At 39.4% G+C, this 20,000-nt stretch overlaps 1 protein-coding gene across 2 annotated transcripts in view; it reads left to right on the top strand.

Annotated features, from left to right (window-relative positions):
* Nucleotides 1-20,000, top strand: part of LOC306857119 (son of sevenless homolog 1-like) — a 72,983-nt gene that overhangs the window by 46,982 nt on the left and 6,001 nt on the right. Inside the window, exons 22-23 of one of the 2 annotated variants that reach the window (XM_079396823.1) lie at nucleotides 12,441-12,621; nucleotides 19,403-19,579. In XM_079396823.1, coding sequence (XP_079252949.1) covers nucleotides 12,441-12,621; nucleotides 19,403-19,579 — 358 coding nt within the window. Of the gene's footprint in view, nucleotides 1-2,497; nucleotides 2,617-4,292; nucleotides 6,024-12,440; nucleotides 12,622-19,402; nucleotides 19,580-20,000 lie in introns of those variants that run through there. The other variant, XM_079396822.1, reaches the window with a different exon arrangement.

Genomic DNA, 20,000 nt, shown 5'->3' with positions numbered 1-20,000 from the left:
ACACACACAGACACACACACACAGAACACACACACAGACACACACTCACTCACACACACACACACACACACACACAGACACACACTCTCTCTCTCACACACACACACAGAGACAGACACACACACTCTCTCTCACACACACAGCTGTATTTTCAGCATCATTACTGCAGTCTTCAGTGTCACATGATCTTCAGAAATCATTATAATATACTGATTTACTGCTCAACAAACATTATTATTATTATCAATGTTGAACACAGTTTCTCAGGATTCACAGATGAATAGAAAGTTCAAAAGAACAGCATTTATTTGAAATGGAAATCTTTTCTAACATTATAAATGTCTTTACTGGAACTTTTGATATTTAATTTGATGAATAAAAACTGTTTCAACATTGATAATAGGGCTGCAGAATTAATTTAATTTCTAATCGTAATTACTTGTTATTCTGCATGATTAAGATGTGTTTGTTTTCTTTCTACAGTTTATCTTGAAGGTTTTTCCTATTGTTTTAATTTTAGGTTAAATCTAATATAATACCATTCATATTTTCTTTTTTTTATTATTATTTAAAGAAACCAATCTAATGTGTTGTTGACATTTGAGGCTTAATACTATAGAAAAACAATAAGAGTGTTTTCAGCTGGTTTATTTTCATCTAAAAATATGGCATGCAGTTGCTGCAAACAATGGTACAAACATCATTCAGTGTAAATAGTGATAATCGTCATTAATAATCACAATTACAGTTTCAAGGGAATAAGCGACAATTATGATTTTTGTCATAATCGTGCAGCCCTACTTGATAATAATCAGAAATGTTTGTTGAGCAGTAAATCAGTATATTATTATGATTTCTGAAGATCATGTGACACTGAAGACTGGAGTAATGATGCTGAAAATACAGCTGCAGATCACAGAAATACATTACAGTTTAACACATATTCACATAGAAAACAGCTGTTTTAAATTGTAATAATATTTCACTATTTTTTATGTATTTCTCATCAAATAAATGTAGCCTTGGTGAGCAGAAGAGACTTTTCAAAAACATGAAAAATAATTTTATTCAAACTTTTGACTGGTGGTGTATTATTATTATTATTATTATTAAATCCTCATCAGCAGATGTGAGTTTATCCTGGTTAGTTTGGAGAGTAGTCAGTTGTATATAATATCCGAATGAATTATAATTGTGAAAATGATGCCATTGGTCAGACACACAGAAAGCCCCGCCCTAAACTCTCTCCATTGGTTGAGTCAGTGATAATCTGTCCCAGATCCAGTTCTGTTAGTGTCATTTACATGAGTGTCCTGTAGCATCATGCAGTGATGCTGATCCTGGATCAGTTCTGGTGGCTGTGGATCAGTCCGTCACCTTCTCCTGTGTTTCTCTCTGCTTCCTGACAGACAGCGACAGTATATTCGCTGCGGTCACTCTACCACACGGCCCACGTTAGTATCTCAGCGTCTCACGTTCTTCACCCATGCGTCTGTGCCGTGTGTCTGTCCTCCACGGGCCGCTCTTGCATGTTCAGGCCGCTGTTGATCATGTGACATGTTTCCCAGCATCCTCCATAGATGCAAACTCCTCACCTTTCAGTGACAACTCACTTATTTGAGATCAAAGTAGGTCACCTGTGAGATTTGGAGCACAAAAGCAGTCATGAGTAACACAGGTATATCTGTAGCAATAGCCAACAATACATTGTATGGATCAAAATTATACATTTCTCTTTTATGACAAAAATCATTAGGATATTAAGATCATGTTCCATGAAGATATTTAGTAAATATCCTACCGTAAATATATCAAAACTTCATTTTTGATTAGTAATATGCATTGCTAAGAACTTCATTTGAACAACTTTAAAGGAGATTTTCTCAATATTTATATTTTTTTGCTCCCTCAGATTCCAGATTTTCAAATAGTTGTATCTCAGCTAAATATAGTTTTTTATTGGTCTTCCAAGGGTAAATAAAGAACTGTTTAAACTAGTCTTAAAAAGTTAGTCATCTATTTTTTTTCTTCAAGACTGGTCATAACTTTTTAAATTCAGTTATGAAAGATTGGTCTTATTTGTATTGGAAGAGTAAGACTGATCTAGTTGGTTAAACTAGTTCTTAAGACAGTCTTATCATGCTGGCTATGGAACTGGCCCCTGGTTGATTCAATAGGTCTTGCATAGTATTTTCTTTACTCTTTACTTCAAAAACTAAAAAGGGTAATATTTGAGATGTGGGAACAGTGGAGAGAGAGAGAAAGAGGGCAAATGTTTTGTATTTTAGGTCAGCATTAGCCAATATTGTCAAATATCTTAGTTTTTGTAAAATGTTGCAACAAGATGTTGAAAAAAGAGTTTTAGACTACAGAGGAGCATGTAAAGCAAATATCCGTGTGGAGAAATTCCATGTTCTCACCTTTCCCCCCTTCAACTGTTTGCACCTGTGATGCTCTCTGTAGTGATGTCATCAGCGTGTGTGTGTGTGTGTCTCAGGATCTTCTTCAGTGTCGTCTATGATGAGTTTCCTCCGGAATGACGAGCCTCCCGTTCCTCCGCCCATCCCACCGCGCCGCCGGCCCGAATCTGCGCCCGCCGAGTCCTCGCCCTCCAAGGTGCCCGGACCCGTCCTTACCTTCAGTGCTTCATCTTCTATTCTTTATTTAATATTTGATTTAACAGACCATAGAATCAGCTACAGAGCAACATTCATCTCCAGTCTCTGGACAGGAAATAAGGAGCATATGGCATAGCCAAAATAATAAAACATCACTCCTAATGTTTAAAAATATATCGCTAATAATAATAATAATATAATTACCTAATTATAAGTAAGTTGCAATGCATGCATATAAATAAAAAACCTACATTTTGTATATTAGACAACAAAAGTAGTAAAAAAAAAAAAAAATACTATGTAATTGTATGATATCTGTTTCTTTTTTTGACAAATATTAGTAACGCACATTTATATAAACTGTGTTGTAAAAGCCTGGAAATAGATTTTCCCACTTGTGAGCACGATGTAAAATTATGGAAACATGTTTCTGCCATGGAATAAAAATAATGATTAATTGCAACTTTTTATCTAGCAATTCTGATTTATATCTCATGATTCTGGAAAAAAAGGTCAGAATTGTGAGATATAAACTCGGAGAAGAATTATGAGAAAAAGTCGCAATTATCTTTTTTGAATTTTTTTTCCCACGAATGGAAAAAAAAGAAAGAAAAATATTATATATGAAATGCAAGAAACAAAAGCAGTCATGAGTAACACAGGTATATCTGCAGCAATAACCAACAATACATTGTATGGATCAAAATTATACATTTCTCTTTTATGACAAAAATCATTAGGATATTAAGATCATGTTCCATGAAGATATTTAGTAAATTTCCTACCATAAATATATCAAAACTTCATTTTTGATTAGTAATATGCATTGCTAAGAACTTCATTTGAACAACTTTAAAGGAGATTTTCTCAATATTTAGATTTTTTTGCTCCCTCAGATTCCAGATTTTCATCAGCTTTCAGATGATGTCTAAATCTCAATTTCATAAACTTGACCCTTATGACTGGTTTTGTGGTCCAGGGTCAAAATTAGAAGTCAGAGAGAGCTTTATTGCCAAATATGTTTGCGCATACAAGGAATCTGTTTTAGTGTCACAAGCTCCCAGAACACAGAGACAACAACACAGACAATAAAAAAAAATATATGAGGATAAAAACATAAGTGACCCTGGACCACAAAACCAGTCATAAGGGTCAATTTTTTGAAATTGAGATAATAAATACTCTTTCAATTGATGTATGGTTTGTTATGATAGGACAATATTTGGCTGAGATACAACTATTAGAAAATCTGGAATCTGAGGGAGCAAAAAAATCTAAATATTGAGAAAATCTCCTTTAAAGTTGTTCAAATGAAGTTCTTAGCAATGCATATTACTAATCAATAATTAAGTTTTGATATATATACAAAATATCTTGATGGAACATGATCTTAATATCCTAATGATTTTTGTCATGAAAGAGAAATGTATAATTTTGATCCATACAATGTATTTCTGGCTATTGCTACAAATATACCTGTGTTACTGATGACTGCTTTTGTGCTGCAGGGACACAAATGTAAATATAAATAAACAAAAAAATACAAAAATAAGCTGAAAAATAAAATTGTGTGTACAGTTGTGCTATAGATAGAATAGAATCCTATGTCCTATGCATGCACATGTGATCTTTCCGAGCACAGCGTGTGACGAGTGGTTTGTCTGTGTGTTTCAGATGATGTCGAAGCACCTGGACAGTCCTCCGGCGATCCCACCGCGTCAGCCCACCACCAAGGTGTACTCTCCCCGTTACTCGCTCACGGAGCCGCCCGACAGCCCACCCACCCTGCCGCCGCGGGAGCCAGTGCGAACGCCGGACGTCTTCTCCAGCTCCCCGCTGCACCTGCAGCCGCCTCCGCAGGGCCGGCGCTCCGAACCCAGCCAGGCCTTCTTCCCGCCGCAGATGCCCGGGCCGCCTGTGCCGCCGCGCCACAGCACCTCGCAGTCGCCCATCCCCAAACTCCCACCCAAGACCTACAAGAGAGAGTCGGTCCACCGCGACGGGCCGCCACTCCTGGAGAACGCAAACCCCTCGTAGAGCGACGAGCAACACGCTTACAGACAGTGCTGGAGACTAAACGAAAACAGACGAAAGCAACATGTGCCCTTAAAGGGACGGTTCAGCCGAGAATGGGAATTCTGTCAGTGTTTAGTCACCCTCAAGCTGTTCCAAACCTGTGAGTTTCTCTCTGCTGCTGAACACAAAAATTATATTTTTTAGAATGTTGGTAACCAAACAGCTGACGGCACCCATAGACTTTCATAGTATTTTTTGCCCATATAATGGAAATCAATGGGAATCAAAATGGTCCAGTTACCAACATTCTTAAAAATATTTAGAAAACATTTAGAAGGACACAAAAGAAGATATTAGTGCTGGGTAACGATTAATTGTGATTAATCGCATCCAAAATAAAAGTTGTGTACATAATATATGTGAGTACTGTGTATATTTATGTATATATAAATACACACACATGCATGTATATATTTAGGAAAAATGTTATGTTTATATATTACATATATTTATATATAATATAAATATATACATGTAAATACATGTACTGTAAATATTTTCAAAATATATACTGTATGTGTGTGTATTTATAAATACATAATTAATATACACAATACACACACATATATTATGTTAACAAAAACGTTTATTTTGGATGCGATTAATCATTGCCCAGCATTATTAGATATTTTGAGAAATGTGAGTAACCAGACAATTGATGGTACCCATTGATTTGCATAGTGTTTTTTTTTCATATAATGGAAGTCAATGGCTACCATCAACTGTTTGGTTGCCAACATTCTTAAAAGCATCTGTTTTGTGTTCAACAGAAGAAACTCATTCAGGTTTGAAACATCTTGAGGATGAGTAAATGATGGCGGAACTGTAATTTTGGGTGAACTGTCCCTTTAAAATCATCCTTCCGAGACCATGATTGTGTTTCCATAAAGTGCAAATCACACCCGTTTGGGAACTCTCTGTATTGTTTTTTGTCTTTGGTGTAGCTGTTTTGTCTCATGTTCGTTTCATTTCACGGCTTGGTTGGTTTTCCGCAGTCATCGTCTGCGATCGGCTGCTTCTCCTCCTGAACACAGACTGAGAAACAAACCAACCTGCTGGATGACAGACTAAACAGAGCAGCTCTTCTGGTGATGGAGAGCGTTCTCTGGATGATCTGGTGTTCTAGACTCACTCGAGAGCCAGTAGACTAAAGAGCACTGGGAGCTTAAGGTACCCTCACACCAAAGAGGTACTGGAGAAACCTTCAAGAAACACACCTGATTGTCCTGTATGTGTTAGATCTTTTATTTTCTCAATCATTTCTTGTTTTGCCAATAAGTATGTAAAGATGAAACGATCGCCTTCTTAAAACAAGGGAATAAAAGTGTTTCTACCAATGTATGCCAAACGCTAGCCGTGGGACGACACTTCACTTTCTGTAGCGCTTTATACAGAACTGATGATTTCACAATCATAAGAGAATCAGTGGATTCAGATCATGTGACCCAACACTGTTGGTACAGGAGCAGCAAAAACACCCTTAAAATCAAACACTGAACTGCTCAATAATGAACATGAGACAGGCTGAATATGAAAACTGATAAACTGATGAAAACTTCAGAGCAGGTTTGTGAATCTTTTGATTCAGATCAGGACTTCAGAGCAGGTTTGTGAATCTTTTGATTCAGATCAGGACTTCAGAGCAGGTTTGTGAATCTTTTGATTCAGATCAGGACTTCAGAGCAGGTTTGTGAATCTTTTGATTCAGATCAGGACTTCGGAGCAGGTTTGTGAATCTTTTGATTCAGATCAGGACTTCAGAGCAGGTTTGTGAATCTTTTGATTCAGATCAGGACTTCAGAGCAGGTTTGTTTCAGAGCAGGTTTGTGAATCTTTTGATTCAGATCGGGACTTCAGAGCAGGTTTGTGAATCACTTCGCTAATTGTATGATTCGTGATCCGTGCTCTGAAGTCCTGATCTGAATCAAATGATCTGTGAACCATCATTTCTGATTCCATTTTTTATATTATTAAACGGTACAAAACATCAAACCATTAAGGCAGCACAGTTACAAAAACAAAGAAAGAATACACAAATACAAATCCCTTAAGAGAATTAACCATGGTTTTACTATAGTACACGTGTAGTAGCCATGTTTTTGTTTTGTATAACCACAGTTTTACTACAATATGATGGTTAAACTAAGGTTAGTGTAGCAAAAGCATGGTTAATTTGTGTTTACCCTGGTTTAACTGTAGTAAGCGTGTTCATCTTAACACAGGATGAATATAGAGAGGCAGTTTTCACTGCTTTAACTCTGGATAGTTTCCATGAACTCATCTGGATCAACTCTGAATAAAGAAAAGAGATGTAGAGCAGATTTTTGGGAAATTTAGCTAGCAGGAAACACAAATCAAGTTCTATCTTCCTATATTCTCTTTCGAGGCGTCAAACAATCCACACAGAAAGAAAGGTCACTTACAAAATGAGATCGGATGAACATTAAATGTCTCTCTGTGTGAAACAAGTGAATGAATCTTCCTCAGAAGAGACCAAAACAACTCACTTCAGTGTCTGACTGATATCAGAATTACATGAAATGTGATGAACTCATGAATCTGTTGTCTGATCTCTTCATATTTAAGGAGAGAACTATAGTTATCGAAGTCAGACATCACTTATGATGTTCCAGGGTGTAGAGTTTAGTAGAGACGATCAATATCAGACACTACTGAATTATCCCAGCAATCATTTATCAAATAATGAAATGTCTGGTGTCTGCCGTTATGTACCCATCTCTAATTGTATTTCATAATTTGTTAATTGCACTTAATAGATTACATTGCAATGAGTTTGTAAAAGGTGTTTTTATGAACGTCTGCGCTGAGTTTTCATTGCATTTACACCGTTCTGACCAGCAGACTTGGAGTGCTTTGAAAAAGTGATTCAGTTTGCAAAGCAAATGATTCAGTTTCAAAAAGGTTAATTTCTCTTCCATTCTGAGCATAGTGTTGGTTTATGCATTCATCAGGAAACATTTATTATAACATGCAATGACTTACAATGTTACATGAATCAAGAGCTCAAAATATTCAGACAACAGCTTATAAATAGCATTGATTTGTTGCCATGTTTGATCCTAAAACAAGGAAACCACAGCATTGTGAATGTGCTTTAACACCTGGGCTCTTCTGACCAGGCGGAAGCGTCACTGGCTTGTCTCGGGCAGTGGTTCTGCTCCGGGGTTGCTCGCCACTAGACTCTGAATCTGTGCCAGGATGATGGAGTAGGGTGAAGCTGCAGGCCCCGGGGCCCACCTGCACACTCAGACCTGCACTCACAGAACTAGCGTTTTGTCAGACAGTGCCTCCTGCTGTTTGGATGAACATTTGTTTTGTAGCGGTGTGTACCGTAATAATTTCCAACATTATAAAACTGCTACCAAGTAGCAACATCAGACACGTGAGTAAGGTTATTAATTTTATTAAAGCGATTCCTGACAATTACCTGGTTTTATGGCATAAATCAATGTGACATCTTATTACACCAACACACGAATAGCCTATTTTAGTATTTAATGATAGTTTAGATAGTTCGACTAAATAAGCCGTGAATTTTGTTCTCCCCAGTTATTATCAAACACGTGGTGCATAACCTATTATTGCTAGCTTAGTGTTTGATTTGATCAAAAAGATAGCATTATTTTATCATATTTACAGCTTGCTCTTATTTTCTGTGTTATTGTACCATTCTGGGATACTTAATGTTTTCTAACAAAATAAAAAAATGTTAAAATAAAATGTATAATATATAAAATTATTATTTGTAACATATTTTAGTACTATGTATGTATTACTGTATTAACTACTATTATTTCATACTAATATTACTACTACATATACTATTAGTAGTAGTAGAGTGTGCACGTTCTTTTTATTGTACTTTACAAATCTCAAGAGCTACCACAGACAATAACAGTAACACAATAACAGTGCAATTAGAAATAACTTCTCTAATAATTACAAATAATATCTTTGGAGTAAAATGCTGCCTTGAGTTTATTTTCATCAAAATATCAAGTAACCTGCGTAGAATTGACAATATGAGCTCTGTTGGGTTGTCTAAATCATTTGCGTGTGACTTGTGTGTTTTTTCCCAGATGGATATTACAGTTGAAAAATGGGGTCTCTGCCAGAACTAATACAGTGCACCAAATGCTGCAGTCATTTCCACTGTCCATTGTGTGTTGCCTCAGGTTGGCAAAAGTGCAAACGCATCTGCAGGCACATTTCAATAGATCGGTCCAGCATGAAGGTAATATTTGCAAGTGTACATCTTATTATAGTGAAATCTTAAAATGAACTTTAAAGTGCAATCTTATACTGCTGTTTTTCAGAATTTACAATACACAGATGTGGACGCCTCTGCAGAAGTCACCCACATGATCACTGCCTCTACTGCAAATCAACAATTTGAAGAAAACCTGATTTTATTAAACATTTAGCACTCTGCAAACAATAACACCAACCACCAACCCCTCACACTAAAGCCAACACAACTTCTGCCACGACTCTGCCCACCACTTCTGGCATTTCTAAGCCCTTCAACAAAAATGGTAGGAAAAAAAACAAAGCAACTAAAGAAATGTCCCAAATGTGATTTGATATGCCACCATAAAAATTTAAAAAGACATATGTTCTCAGACACACCCCAAAAATGATGGACATTACTTCCTCATCCCTTGACAGTGAGTGCATAGACCCCCAGAATGGAGTCTATACGGTCCACAAAGTATTCATGGAGCTTCTACTCCACTCCATGTGCAAATTAAAATATGGGGGGAACAACATCGTGTTTCATGTGAATTAAATGAGTGCCGGACTAATATGGAGTTGGCTTGGAGAAGTGGACTGCTGTCATACCAGTGTGTTCATCTCCGGTCAGTTTCATACTGCAAAACCTTTTTAACCTCACCTTCACTCACAGAAGAAAGTTTAAAAGAAATGGTTAAAAGCAAGTGGTTTGGGCAGGACAAAATAAAACAGTGTGTCGATCGTCAAAAACTAGCCCAAGAAGAAAATGCACCACTGAATCCAAGATTGGAGTCCCACCATCAAACAGATTCATATCGGTCTACGAGCCTAATATATCATATTATAGTAGACTGGGCAGAGTCATGGTGTCATATGACACCCAGAAGAATTTATGGCACTGTCCCTGTGCAAAACCCTGAGGTCATGCACCCATAAATACATTGTGAAACGGCATCTCTTTCAAGTGCACCCTGAACTCTTCTGAAAGGTTCGGAGACTGAAAGCACTGAAGAATTTCAGGCAACAGCGATGGAGGAAAGTGATGAAAGTGAGACTTACCCTCCAGGATGTTTCTAAAGTAAAGAGCATGGCAGAATATATCCTAATGAATAAAAAGCTACCATCTACTATTCCCAATCATTAGAGGCTTTCTTCAGTCTGTAAGGAGTCTCCACAACACCTCATCCCTGATGAGACTAGTGCTACCGCTGCTCAGACCACACATCGCTCAGTGATCCTGTCTGCATTACAAGCAAACATTCTTACAACTACAGGAATTGTCCAAGGTGGATCATTGTTACAGCTTTTATTTTAATTATGAATAAATACTAAACCATTTTTTGTTTTTATTTTTTTACATTCTGTATCTGCAGATATTTCAATCTACTGCAAATTCTGTCCTCTCTGTGGAATGATTGGGTAACGCTTTACATCATTTCAATGACCATGTCCTGCTTGAACTCTCTCTCTGCCTCACCATAAGAAACCTGATGCGGGTAATCGTTATACATTTTTTTTCTTCGTTAACGTCCGGGGAGCAGTTGGGGGTTCGGTGCCTTGCTCAAGGGCACCTCAGTCGTGGTATTGAGGGTGGAGAGAGCGCTGGACATTCACTCCCCCCACCTACAATCCCTGCCGGCCGGGGACTCGAACCCACAACCTTTAATAATAATAATAATAGGCCACGACTTCCCGCAGGGACGGATCATGAGCAGAGGTGTCCTGGGCACGGACTGATTATAGGCCCCCCTCAGTTGAAATTGCGGTCATTTTTCTTAAGTTCAAATAGTAATGGATTTTATCTACACTAAGTGCAAATAGCTATAGATTATATTTACACTGTTAAAATAGCAAGATTTTCTGCCATTTATACAACTTGTTGCAAAATAGGGGCAATTGCACTTCAGTATTGTAGTACATTATAAAACAGTATGCAATAATAACGTATTGAGTGTAAATTATCATTTTAATTCAGATTATTAAACGGATGCCACCTTATTGATAATAAAGCCCTCCCTACACCTACCCTAAACCTGCCTGATACTTAATTTTCAACTTTTTGGTTATTTCTTTAATTTTTATTAAAAATAAATGCCTTTACGGTGTGATATGAGATTTGAGAAGGGAGAAAAAATGTTTGGCGAAAGGCGGGTTCGAACTCGGGTCTATCGCGTCAAAAAGACCACAGTACAGGCCTTACCATCTGACCACTGAAGCTGCTGGTTTATAGCAGTATTTTATAATCTCGACAGTGCCAATCACACTTTGGTGGGCGGAATTATTGGAAATAGTATCTTCCAAACAGCAGGAGGCAGTGTCTGAAACAGCGATAGTTCTGATGAACGCGGGGTCACGGAGATTTTCTTTTTTAATATATAGTTATTTTTATTGAACACATAGAGAGTATACGAGATATACACAACACAAAATAAGCATAATAACGCAAATAAAATGATTTAGAATAAGCGCGCGGTCAGATATGGGAACACTAGCATTATGGGAAATGTAGTTTTGAGTGCTGCACTGGCGCGAGATCGTGTTTCTGTCAGGATTTCTTAATTTCCTTCTTCATTATGTCGCGACACGGGCGACACGGAGGCGGTGAGTCAAATAAATCACGAAAAAGAAGCGCATCCGGATGCAGAATGCTTGATTTGATGTATTAAATATGTCTGGTTGTTGAGGAGATGTAATGTGTGTTAGCATGAGCTGCTAACTGTAATGGCGCTCGCGCTGTAAACACCGGCTAATAATAATAATAATATATAATAATCATAACGGATAGAGTTTACATGCACATTATTTGTATTTGTACTTTGATGAATTATTATTTTGTTGGGTTGTAGGTCAGTAAGTTATTAGGATGTTAGAACAGTTTTATTAGTTTGTTCTGTATTTCTGTTTGAAATGATCTTTTGATGAACTAGCAGAATGATAAAAGCACATAAAATGTAAAAAGTGTAAACTAGAATTTAAATAAAAACACTGGAAAAATAACTATATATATATATATATATATATATATATATATATATATATATAACAACAAGAGTAATATATAATTAAAATCCTGTTTATGTTGTGAATCATATGATGTGAGTTATATATACAGCTCTGGCCAAATGACCAGAACACTAGTATATCAGCAGCTAAAACTGGTTTAAAGTCAGTTATTTCTATCTTCTGCTGGAGTGTGTCAGTATGAAACATTCATTTAGTCATTAATAGTAATAATCCAGTGAGATGTTTGAGATCTGATCTGATGATCATCAGTCTGTCTGGAATGACATGAAGAAACAGAACAAACTGAGACTAAATCCAGAAGAACTGTGTCTCCAAGCTACAGTGCTGTTAAAACACACAAACAAGTGTTTCTCAGGAGCTTTCCAGGAGGTTTCTTGAAGCGTCTTGCAGACACAGTTCTTCTGGATTCATCAGGTGATTTTAGATGTAGTGGCAGGTGACAGCTGTTAACCCTCTCTCCTCTGTCAGAAACGAAGGTGTACGTGGGTAACCTGGGCACCGGGGCAGGTAAGGGTGAGCTGGAGCGGGCGTTCAGTTATTACGGGCCGCTGAGGACGGTGTGGATCGCTCGCAACCCGCCGGGATTCGCCTTCGTGGAGTTTGAGGATCCCAGAGACGCTGAGGACGCCGTCCGAGGCCTCGATGGCAAGTGAGTGACTCCTGATCTGAGATCGAGACGCTTCACATTCATCATTCAGACAGAGTCTCTCTGTGAAGCAGGGCTTGACGCTTATGTTTTTCCAACGAGCAGTTTATCATGTGCTGATAGACTAAACAATACAAGGTAATTATAAAAACTTTAGGGATGCAGTGAATCAAATAATTTGTTTTTCCTTAATAAAGGGATACGAGAAGACACTTGAAAGCAAAATTATTCATTTGAATTCACCAAAGTATACTAGGTTTTCAAATATGTCTGCTTTAAACTGTATGTATTTAATAATTATTGGATTATTTGTTTTAAATTAAATGCCAGATACAATTTAATGTGTAACAAAATACCAATAATAGCCACAAAAAACATAATTTGGGACTTTTAATTATAAACAAGCCTGAAACACACTGGGACTCGTATTTTGAAAGGTCTTCACTACTTTACTTACCAGAGATAAAATATTAATCTAACAAATATACTACAATATAAACAACATAAAGTAAACATTGTCATAATTTATCAACACTAAGTACATCACAATAGTTTGAAACATGCAGCAGTCACATTTATTTCATTAAATCACAGCCTTTAATTGAAATACTCTGAAATAAAATGTAAAATATGGACAAATATTGTCCTATCCTTACAAACCATACATCAATGGAAAGATTATTTATTCAGTTTTCAGATGCATAAATCTCAATCTCAAGTAATTGACCCTTATGACTGGTTTTGTGCTCAAGGGTCACATGATGTAGGGCTGGGTTTTGACACAAATTTCACGATTTAATTCAATTCTCATTCACAAGCTTGCGATTCAGTTTGATTACCGATTCAATTGAATATTGATTATTTTGGATATATATTAGGTACAGTAAATGCCAAATTTTCTCAAGGAAAAAAATCTCAAATAGTGCTGTAAAATATACATGAGTCAGCTGGTACTACATTACTATAATATTGAAGGTTACATTTGACTGGTTTGTGTTATACAACTGCTTAAATGACACAATTAAGTTTTTACAATAATTAAGTTACAATTACTTCAGTTAGTTTTTTTTTTTAAATATAAACATTTAAATAGTGGCTGTCATAAAAACTTGGATGGATTTATTCAAATATAAATATAACATTAAAGAACAGTAAAAAAATTATAATGAATATGTTATATGGTGCATATATTTAACAAAATGCTGCTCTCTACAGTTTATTTTTCTAGATAACTAATGAGTTTTACGGTCACTGAATATGAGGTAAATGTGATGTTACAACCAGAATTCCGGAAATGTTGGGACGTTTTTTTAAATTTGAATAAAAATGAAAACTAAAAGACTTTCAAATCACATGAGCCAATATTGTATTCATAATAGAACATAGATAACATTACAAATGTTTAAACGGGGAAATTTTACAATTTTATCCACTAAATGAGTTCATTTCAAATTTGATGCCTGCTACAGGTCTCAAAAAAGTTGGCACAGGGGCAACAAAGGGCTGAAAAAGCAAGACATTTTCAAAAGATTCAGTTGGGAGAACATCTAGCAACTAATTAAGTTAATTGACATCAGGTCTGTAACATAAAAGGGATGTCTTAGAGAGGCAGAGTCTCTCACAAGTAAAGATGGGCAGAGGCTCTTCAATCCGTGAAAGAGTGCGTAAAAAGATTGTGGAATACTTTAAAAACAACGTTCCTCAACGTCAAATTGCCAAGGCTTTGTAAATCTCATAATCTACAGTGCATAACATCATCAAAAGGTTCAGAGAAACTGGAGAAATCTCTGTGTGTAAGGGACAAGGCTGAAGACCTTTGTTGGATGCCCGTGGTCTTCGGGCCCTCAGACGACACTGCATCACTCATCGCCATGATTCTGTCATTGACATTACTAAATGGGCCCAGGAATACTTCCAGAAACCACTCTCGGTGAACACAATCCGCCGTGCCATCTGCAGATGCCAACTAAAGCTCTATCATGCAAAAAGGAAGCCATATGTGAAAAACACCATAGAAAAGTGTTCTATGGTCAGATGAGTCCAAATTTGACATTCTTGTTGGAAATCACTGATGCCGTGTCCTCCGGGCTAAAGAGAAAGTCAAGTCAAGTCTGCTTTATTGTCAATTCTTCCACATGTACGGCACATACATACAGAACATTTAAATTGCGTTACTCTCAGACCCTTGGTGCATACAGTTAACATTAAACACTGACAGTAGACGTTCAAATACAGATAAATACAGTTTAAACATATGTACATACAACTATACAGATATACAAATGAGGACATTGTAGAAAAATAAAGAAAGAGATAGATAAAGTGGCATAAGGCACATGGCAGATAGAGTGCAAACCAGTTAAATAAAACAAAACTGCAGATATATGTGTATATGTACAGAGTGTGTGTATGTATATATATATATATATATATATATATATATATATGTGCAAGAGGAACTTATCAGTCTGAGGACAATGTAGAAAAATAAAAAGGAGATAAATAAAGTGGCATAAGGCACATGGCAGATAGAGTGCAAACCAGTTAAATAAAACAAAACTGTGCAGATATATGTGTAGTGCAAGAAGAGCTTATCAGTCTGTTAAAGTGACAAGAGAACAGTCTTTTTATCAGACTATCCGAAGAGGTAGTTTGCAGTCAATGCTGGATGAGGTAGTGATCAGTCCAATGCTGCACAAGTGACGGGTACTGGTCACAGTTTTTAAGTGGGTGGGGGGTGTAAGGTCCTGGAGATGTGGGGGGGTTGCAGTATCAGTGTTCAGTGTTGCATGGGGTAAAAGAGGGGAGGGGGGGCAAGGACGGGAGAGGGTTCAGCTTCCTGACAGCCTGATGTATGAAGCTGTCCTTCAGTCTGCTGGTCCTCGCCTGGAGACTCCGCAGTCTCCTCCCTGATGGCAGCAGACTGAAGAAGCTTTGCGGGTGAGACGGGTGCTGTAAATGTCCTGGAGGGAGGGGAGAGAGACACCAACGATCTTCTCAGCTGCTCTCACTATGCGTTGAAGTGACTTGCGGCAGGATGCGTTGCAAGCGCCATACCACACAGTGATGCAGCTAGTCAGGATGCTCTCGATGGTGCCTCTGTAGAAGGTGCACATGATGGGGGTCGGGGCTCTGGCTTTTCTCAATTTGCGGAGGAAGTAGAGACGCTGCTGTGCTTTCTTGGCCAGTGCTACAGTGTTGTTATTCCAGGAGAGGTCCTCTGTGATGTGCACACCCAGGAACTTAGTGCTGCTCACTCTCTCCACAGTCGCACCGTTGATGGTCAGAGGGGCATGCTGAGTGTGTACTCTCCTGAAGTCAACAACAATCTCCTTCATCTTCTCCACATTCAGAGAGAGATTGTTGTCACTGCACCACCCGGCCAGGCGGCTCACCTCGCTCCTGTAGTTTGTCTCTTCTCTGTTGCTAATGAGACCCACCACAGTCGTGTCATCCGCAAACTTAATGAACAGGTTGGAGCTGTGTGACGGTGTGCAGTCGTGGGTCAGCAGAGTGAAGAGGAGGGGGCTCAGCACACATCCTTGGGGGGCCCCAGTGTTCAGTGTGATGGTGCTGGATGTGTTAATGCCGACCCATACTACCTGAGGTCTCCCGGTCAGGAAGTCCAACAGCCAGTTCCACAGAGAGGTGTTGAGCCCCAGCTGGACCAGTTTGTGAGTGAGCTGTTGAGGGATGATTTGTGTTGAATGCTGAACTGAAGTCTATGAACAGCATGTGTGTCTTTTTATATACATATGTGTCTTTTTTGTCCAGATGTGTGAGGTCTGGGTAGAGGGCAGGGGTGATGGCATCATCAGTCGAGCGGTTGGACCTATATGCAAACTGAAAGGGGTCCAGGGAGGGGGGGAGGACAGACTTGATGTGGTGCATGACTAGCCGTTCGAAGCACTTCATGAGAATAGGAGTGAGTGCTATGGGATGGTAGTCATTGAAGCAGGATGGAGATGACTTCTTCGGGACTGGAATGATGGTGGTAGCTTTGAAGCATGTGGGGACAACGGCCTGATTTAGCGAGATGTTGAAGATGTCTGTGAAGACATCAGTGAGCTTTGTGTGCATTGAGCCTGCTGAGGGATCTCCTCACACTGTCCGGGGACAGCATCATCACCTGGTCGCCAGGAGGAGGTGGAGTCATTCAAAGAAGGCATTCAGCTCGTTCAGCAGGAGGATGGTGCTGTCACAGGTCTGTGGTGGGGGCTTGTAGTCCGTGATTGTCTGTATCCCCTGCCACAGGCTCAGAGTGTCTCTGCTGTTGCTGAAGCGATGGGCTATCCTCCTGGAGTACTGTCTCTTGGCCTCTCTGATGCCGCGGGAAAGGTTGGCCCTAGCTGTCTTCAGGCTTCCTCATCTCCAGCTCTAAAGGCAGCGTTCCGAGCCTTCAGAAGTCTGTAGACCTCCCCTGTCATCCACGGCTTCTGGTTGGACCTGACAGTGATGGACTTTGTGACTGTTACATCATCAATGTACTTGGTGATGTAGGCAGTGACCGTCTCTGAGTACTCTTGGAGGTCTGTAGTGTTGTTGTATGTGGCAGCCTGTTTAAACATATTCCAGCCAGTGGTGTCAAAACAGTCTTGAAGTGCCTCTGACGACCCTTCCGGCCACACTTGTATCTGTTTGTGTATTGGTTTGATGACTTTAACGAGTGGTCTGTATGCAGGCATTAGCATGACAGTGATGTGGTCTGAGGCTCCGAGGTGGGGGAGGGGGAGGGCCTTGTAAGCTCCTCTCTGGGTGGTGTAAACAAAGTCCAGAATATTTTATCCCCTTGTTGGAAAGTCTATGTGTCGGTGTATTTTTGGGAACACACTCTTTAAGTCTGCGTGGTTGAAATCCCCAGCCAAGATGAAAAAAGCATCTGGGTGGGCTGTCTGCTGCTCACTGGTGTGCTGGTACAGATCATTTGTTGTTGTTGTTGGAGCTGGGAGGGATGTATACAGCGACGAGTAGTATAGCTGTATATTCCCTCGGTAGATAGAACAGCCGGCACATAATAATAATAAACTCCACCAAGGGTGAGCAGTGTTTGCAGACCACAACAGCGTCGCAGCACCATGCATCATTGATGTAAACACAAAGCCCGCCGCCACGGATCTTACCTCCCTCGACGAGAGCTCTGTCAGCTCGATAGCATGTTAGCTGGTCGAGCTGTATGGCGCAGTCCGGTACGCTGTTGTTAAGCCATGTTTCCGTAAACACAAAAACACAACAGTCTCTTACAGTCCTCTGAGTCGAGCGAAGTAGTCGGATGTAGTCCAGTTTATTGTCCAAAGAGCGTACGTTCGCCAGTACGATGGTGGGGATAGCTGGCTTGTGTGGGTTGGCTGCTAGCCTAGCTCGGATACCTCTGCGCTTACCCCTCTTCTGCTTCCTCTCACGCCGCTTGTAGCGCCTCCGCTGTGGGCGAGATGCAGAAACTCATGACTGTATGCGCGCTTAAAGACAGGTAGACGTGATGTACACAATGTACAAAAACATTGCAACTTACAAGACAAAAAACACGAAAAAAACGTTCTTTCGGAAGAGAGAGAAGCCGCTGCGTCTGTGTACGCCACCATGGTGTCAAAAAAGGAGACCTTCCAACATGTTATCAGCATTCAGTTCAAAAGCCAACATCTCTGATGGTATGGGGGTGCATAAGTGCATACGGTATGGGCAGCTTGCATGTTTTGGAAGGCACTATGAATGTTGAAAGGTATATAAAGGTTTTAGAGCAACATATGCTCCCCTCCAGACAAGGTGTATTTCAGCAGGATAATGCAAAACCACATACTGCAGCTATTACAACAGCATAGCTTCGTAGTAGAAGAGTCCGGGTGCTGAATTGGCCTGCCTGCAGTCCAGATCTTTCACCTATAGAGAACATTTGGTGCATCATTAAACGAAGAATACGTCAAAGACGACCATGAACTCTTCAGCAGCTGGAAACCTATATCAGGTAAGAATGGGACCAAATTCCAACACCAAAACTCCAGAAACTCATAACCTCGATGCCCAGACGTCTTCAAACTTTTTTGAAAAGAAGAGGAGATGCTACACCATGGTAAACATGCCCCCGTCCCAACTATTTTAAGACATGTAGCAGGCATCAAATTTGAAACGATCTCATTTTGTGCATAAAATTGTAAAATTTCTCAGTTTAAACATTTGTTATGTTATCTATGTTCTATTGTGGATAAAATATTGTCTCGTGATTTGTTTACAAGCTGTTATACTGTTATATGTTGTTAACACTGAGTGATTATATGAGACAGGATATGGATTCTAAAGTTGTACTCTTTCTTTTAACTTTTAACATACCTTCGGATGTTTAGTCATGTTTATTTTGTGCTATAACTAGTATTAAAGCAGAGGAGATTATCAGTTCATTGAGGCGTGACAGCGATCTGTCACTCCATATTAAACAGCACCAAAACTGCATTTATTGTTTGAATACTGCAATACAATGGACAGAATTTGAAATCTGAGACTTTGTTTTATATTAAAAGTACCAAAGCTCAATGCTTATTGTGATATATTGAATACATTTAAGTGAGGTGCACTTAAATGTTCCATACATTAACTGAACACAGGCTAGACTAATCAATTCTTGGGATTTAAGAATCGATATCGTTTCGTAAAAGTGAGAATCGATTAAAATCAAGATATTGATATCTTTTACCGAGCCCTAATATTATGTAAACAAAAACTTTTTTTTGGATGCGGTTAATTATTTGAAAGCACTAATGCAGTCTGCTCCGTCTGTCCTGGTCTTTGTGTTCAGGGTGATCTGCGGCTCTCGTGTTCGAGCCGAGCTCTCCACCGGAATGCCGCGGCGTTCCCGCTTCGACCGTCCACCGACCCGCCGTCCCTTCGACCCCAGTGACCGCTGCTACGAGTGTGGCGAGAAGGGCCACTACGCCTACGACTGCCATCGTTACGGCCGGCGGCGCTGGAGCAGGTACGATCGTCCGTGATCTCACCCAGTCTCTGATCAATAAAACTACTGTTCATCTGCTGTTTCCTTGTGATATTGTTCTCTCTCTCTCCCTGTCTCCTTGACTTCCTGTTTGTTTGTTGGATTTGCGGGTTAACGGGGGGATGTTTTGTTGTTCTCTGCACTGATGTTTTCTCCAATGTTCTTTGGGATTTCATGTAATGACTGACCTGGTCAAAACCTTTCAGGTTTCATCGTTTGATTCAGAGAGTCACGATCCTTTACGATTTCATGAGGCATCTAGCAAATCCCATATGACCGGGGCACGAGCAGCCACACCCCTTCGCTGAGGCTCCTCCCACTGCTACTTAACTATTCGTAGCCCCTCCCCCAACCCAAACCAGATGAGAGCACCAATCCGAGTAAATTCGGCTAGCGATTTGTG

Source organism: Barbus barbus, assembly GCF_936440315.1.
Source record: "Barbus barbus genome assembly, chromosome: 37".
NCBI lineage: Eukaryota > Metazoa > Chordata > Actinopteri > Cypriniformes > Cyprinidae > Barbus > Barbus barbus.
Note: the sequence above shows the minus strand (reverse complement) of the source record. Positions and strands in the feature narration are given on the sequence as shown.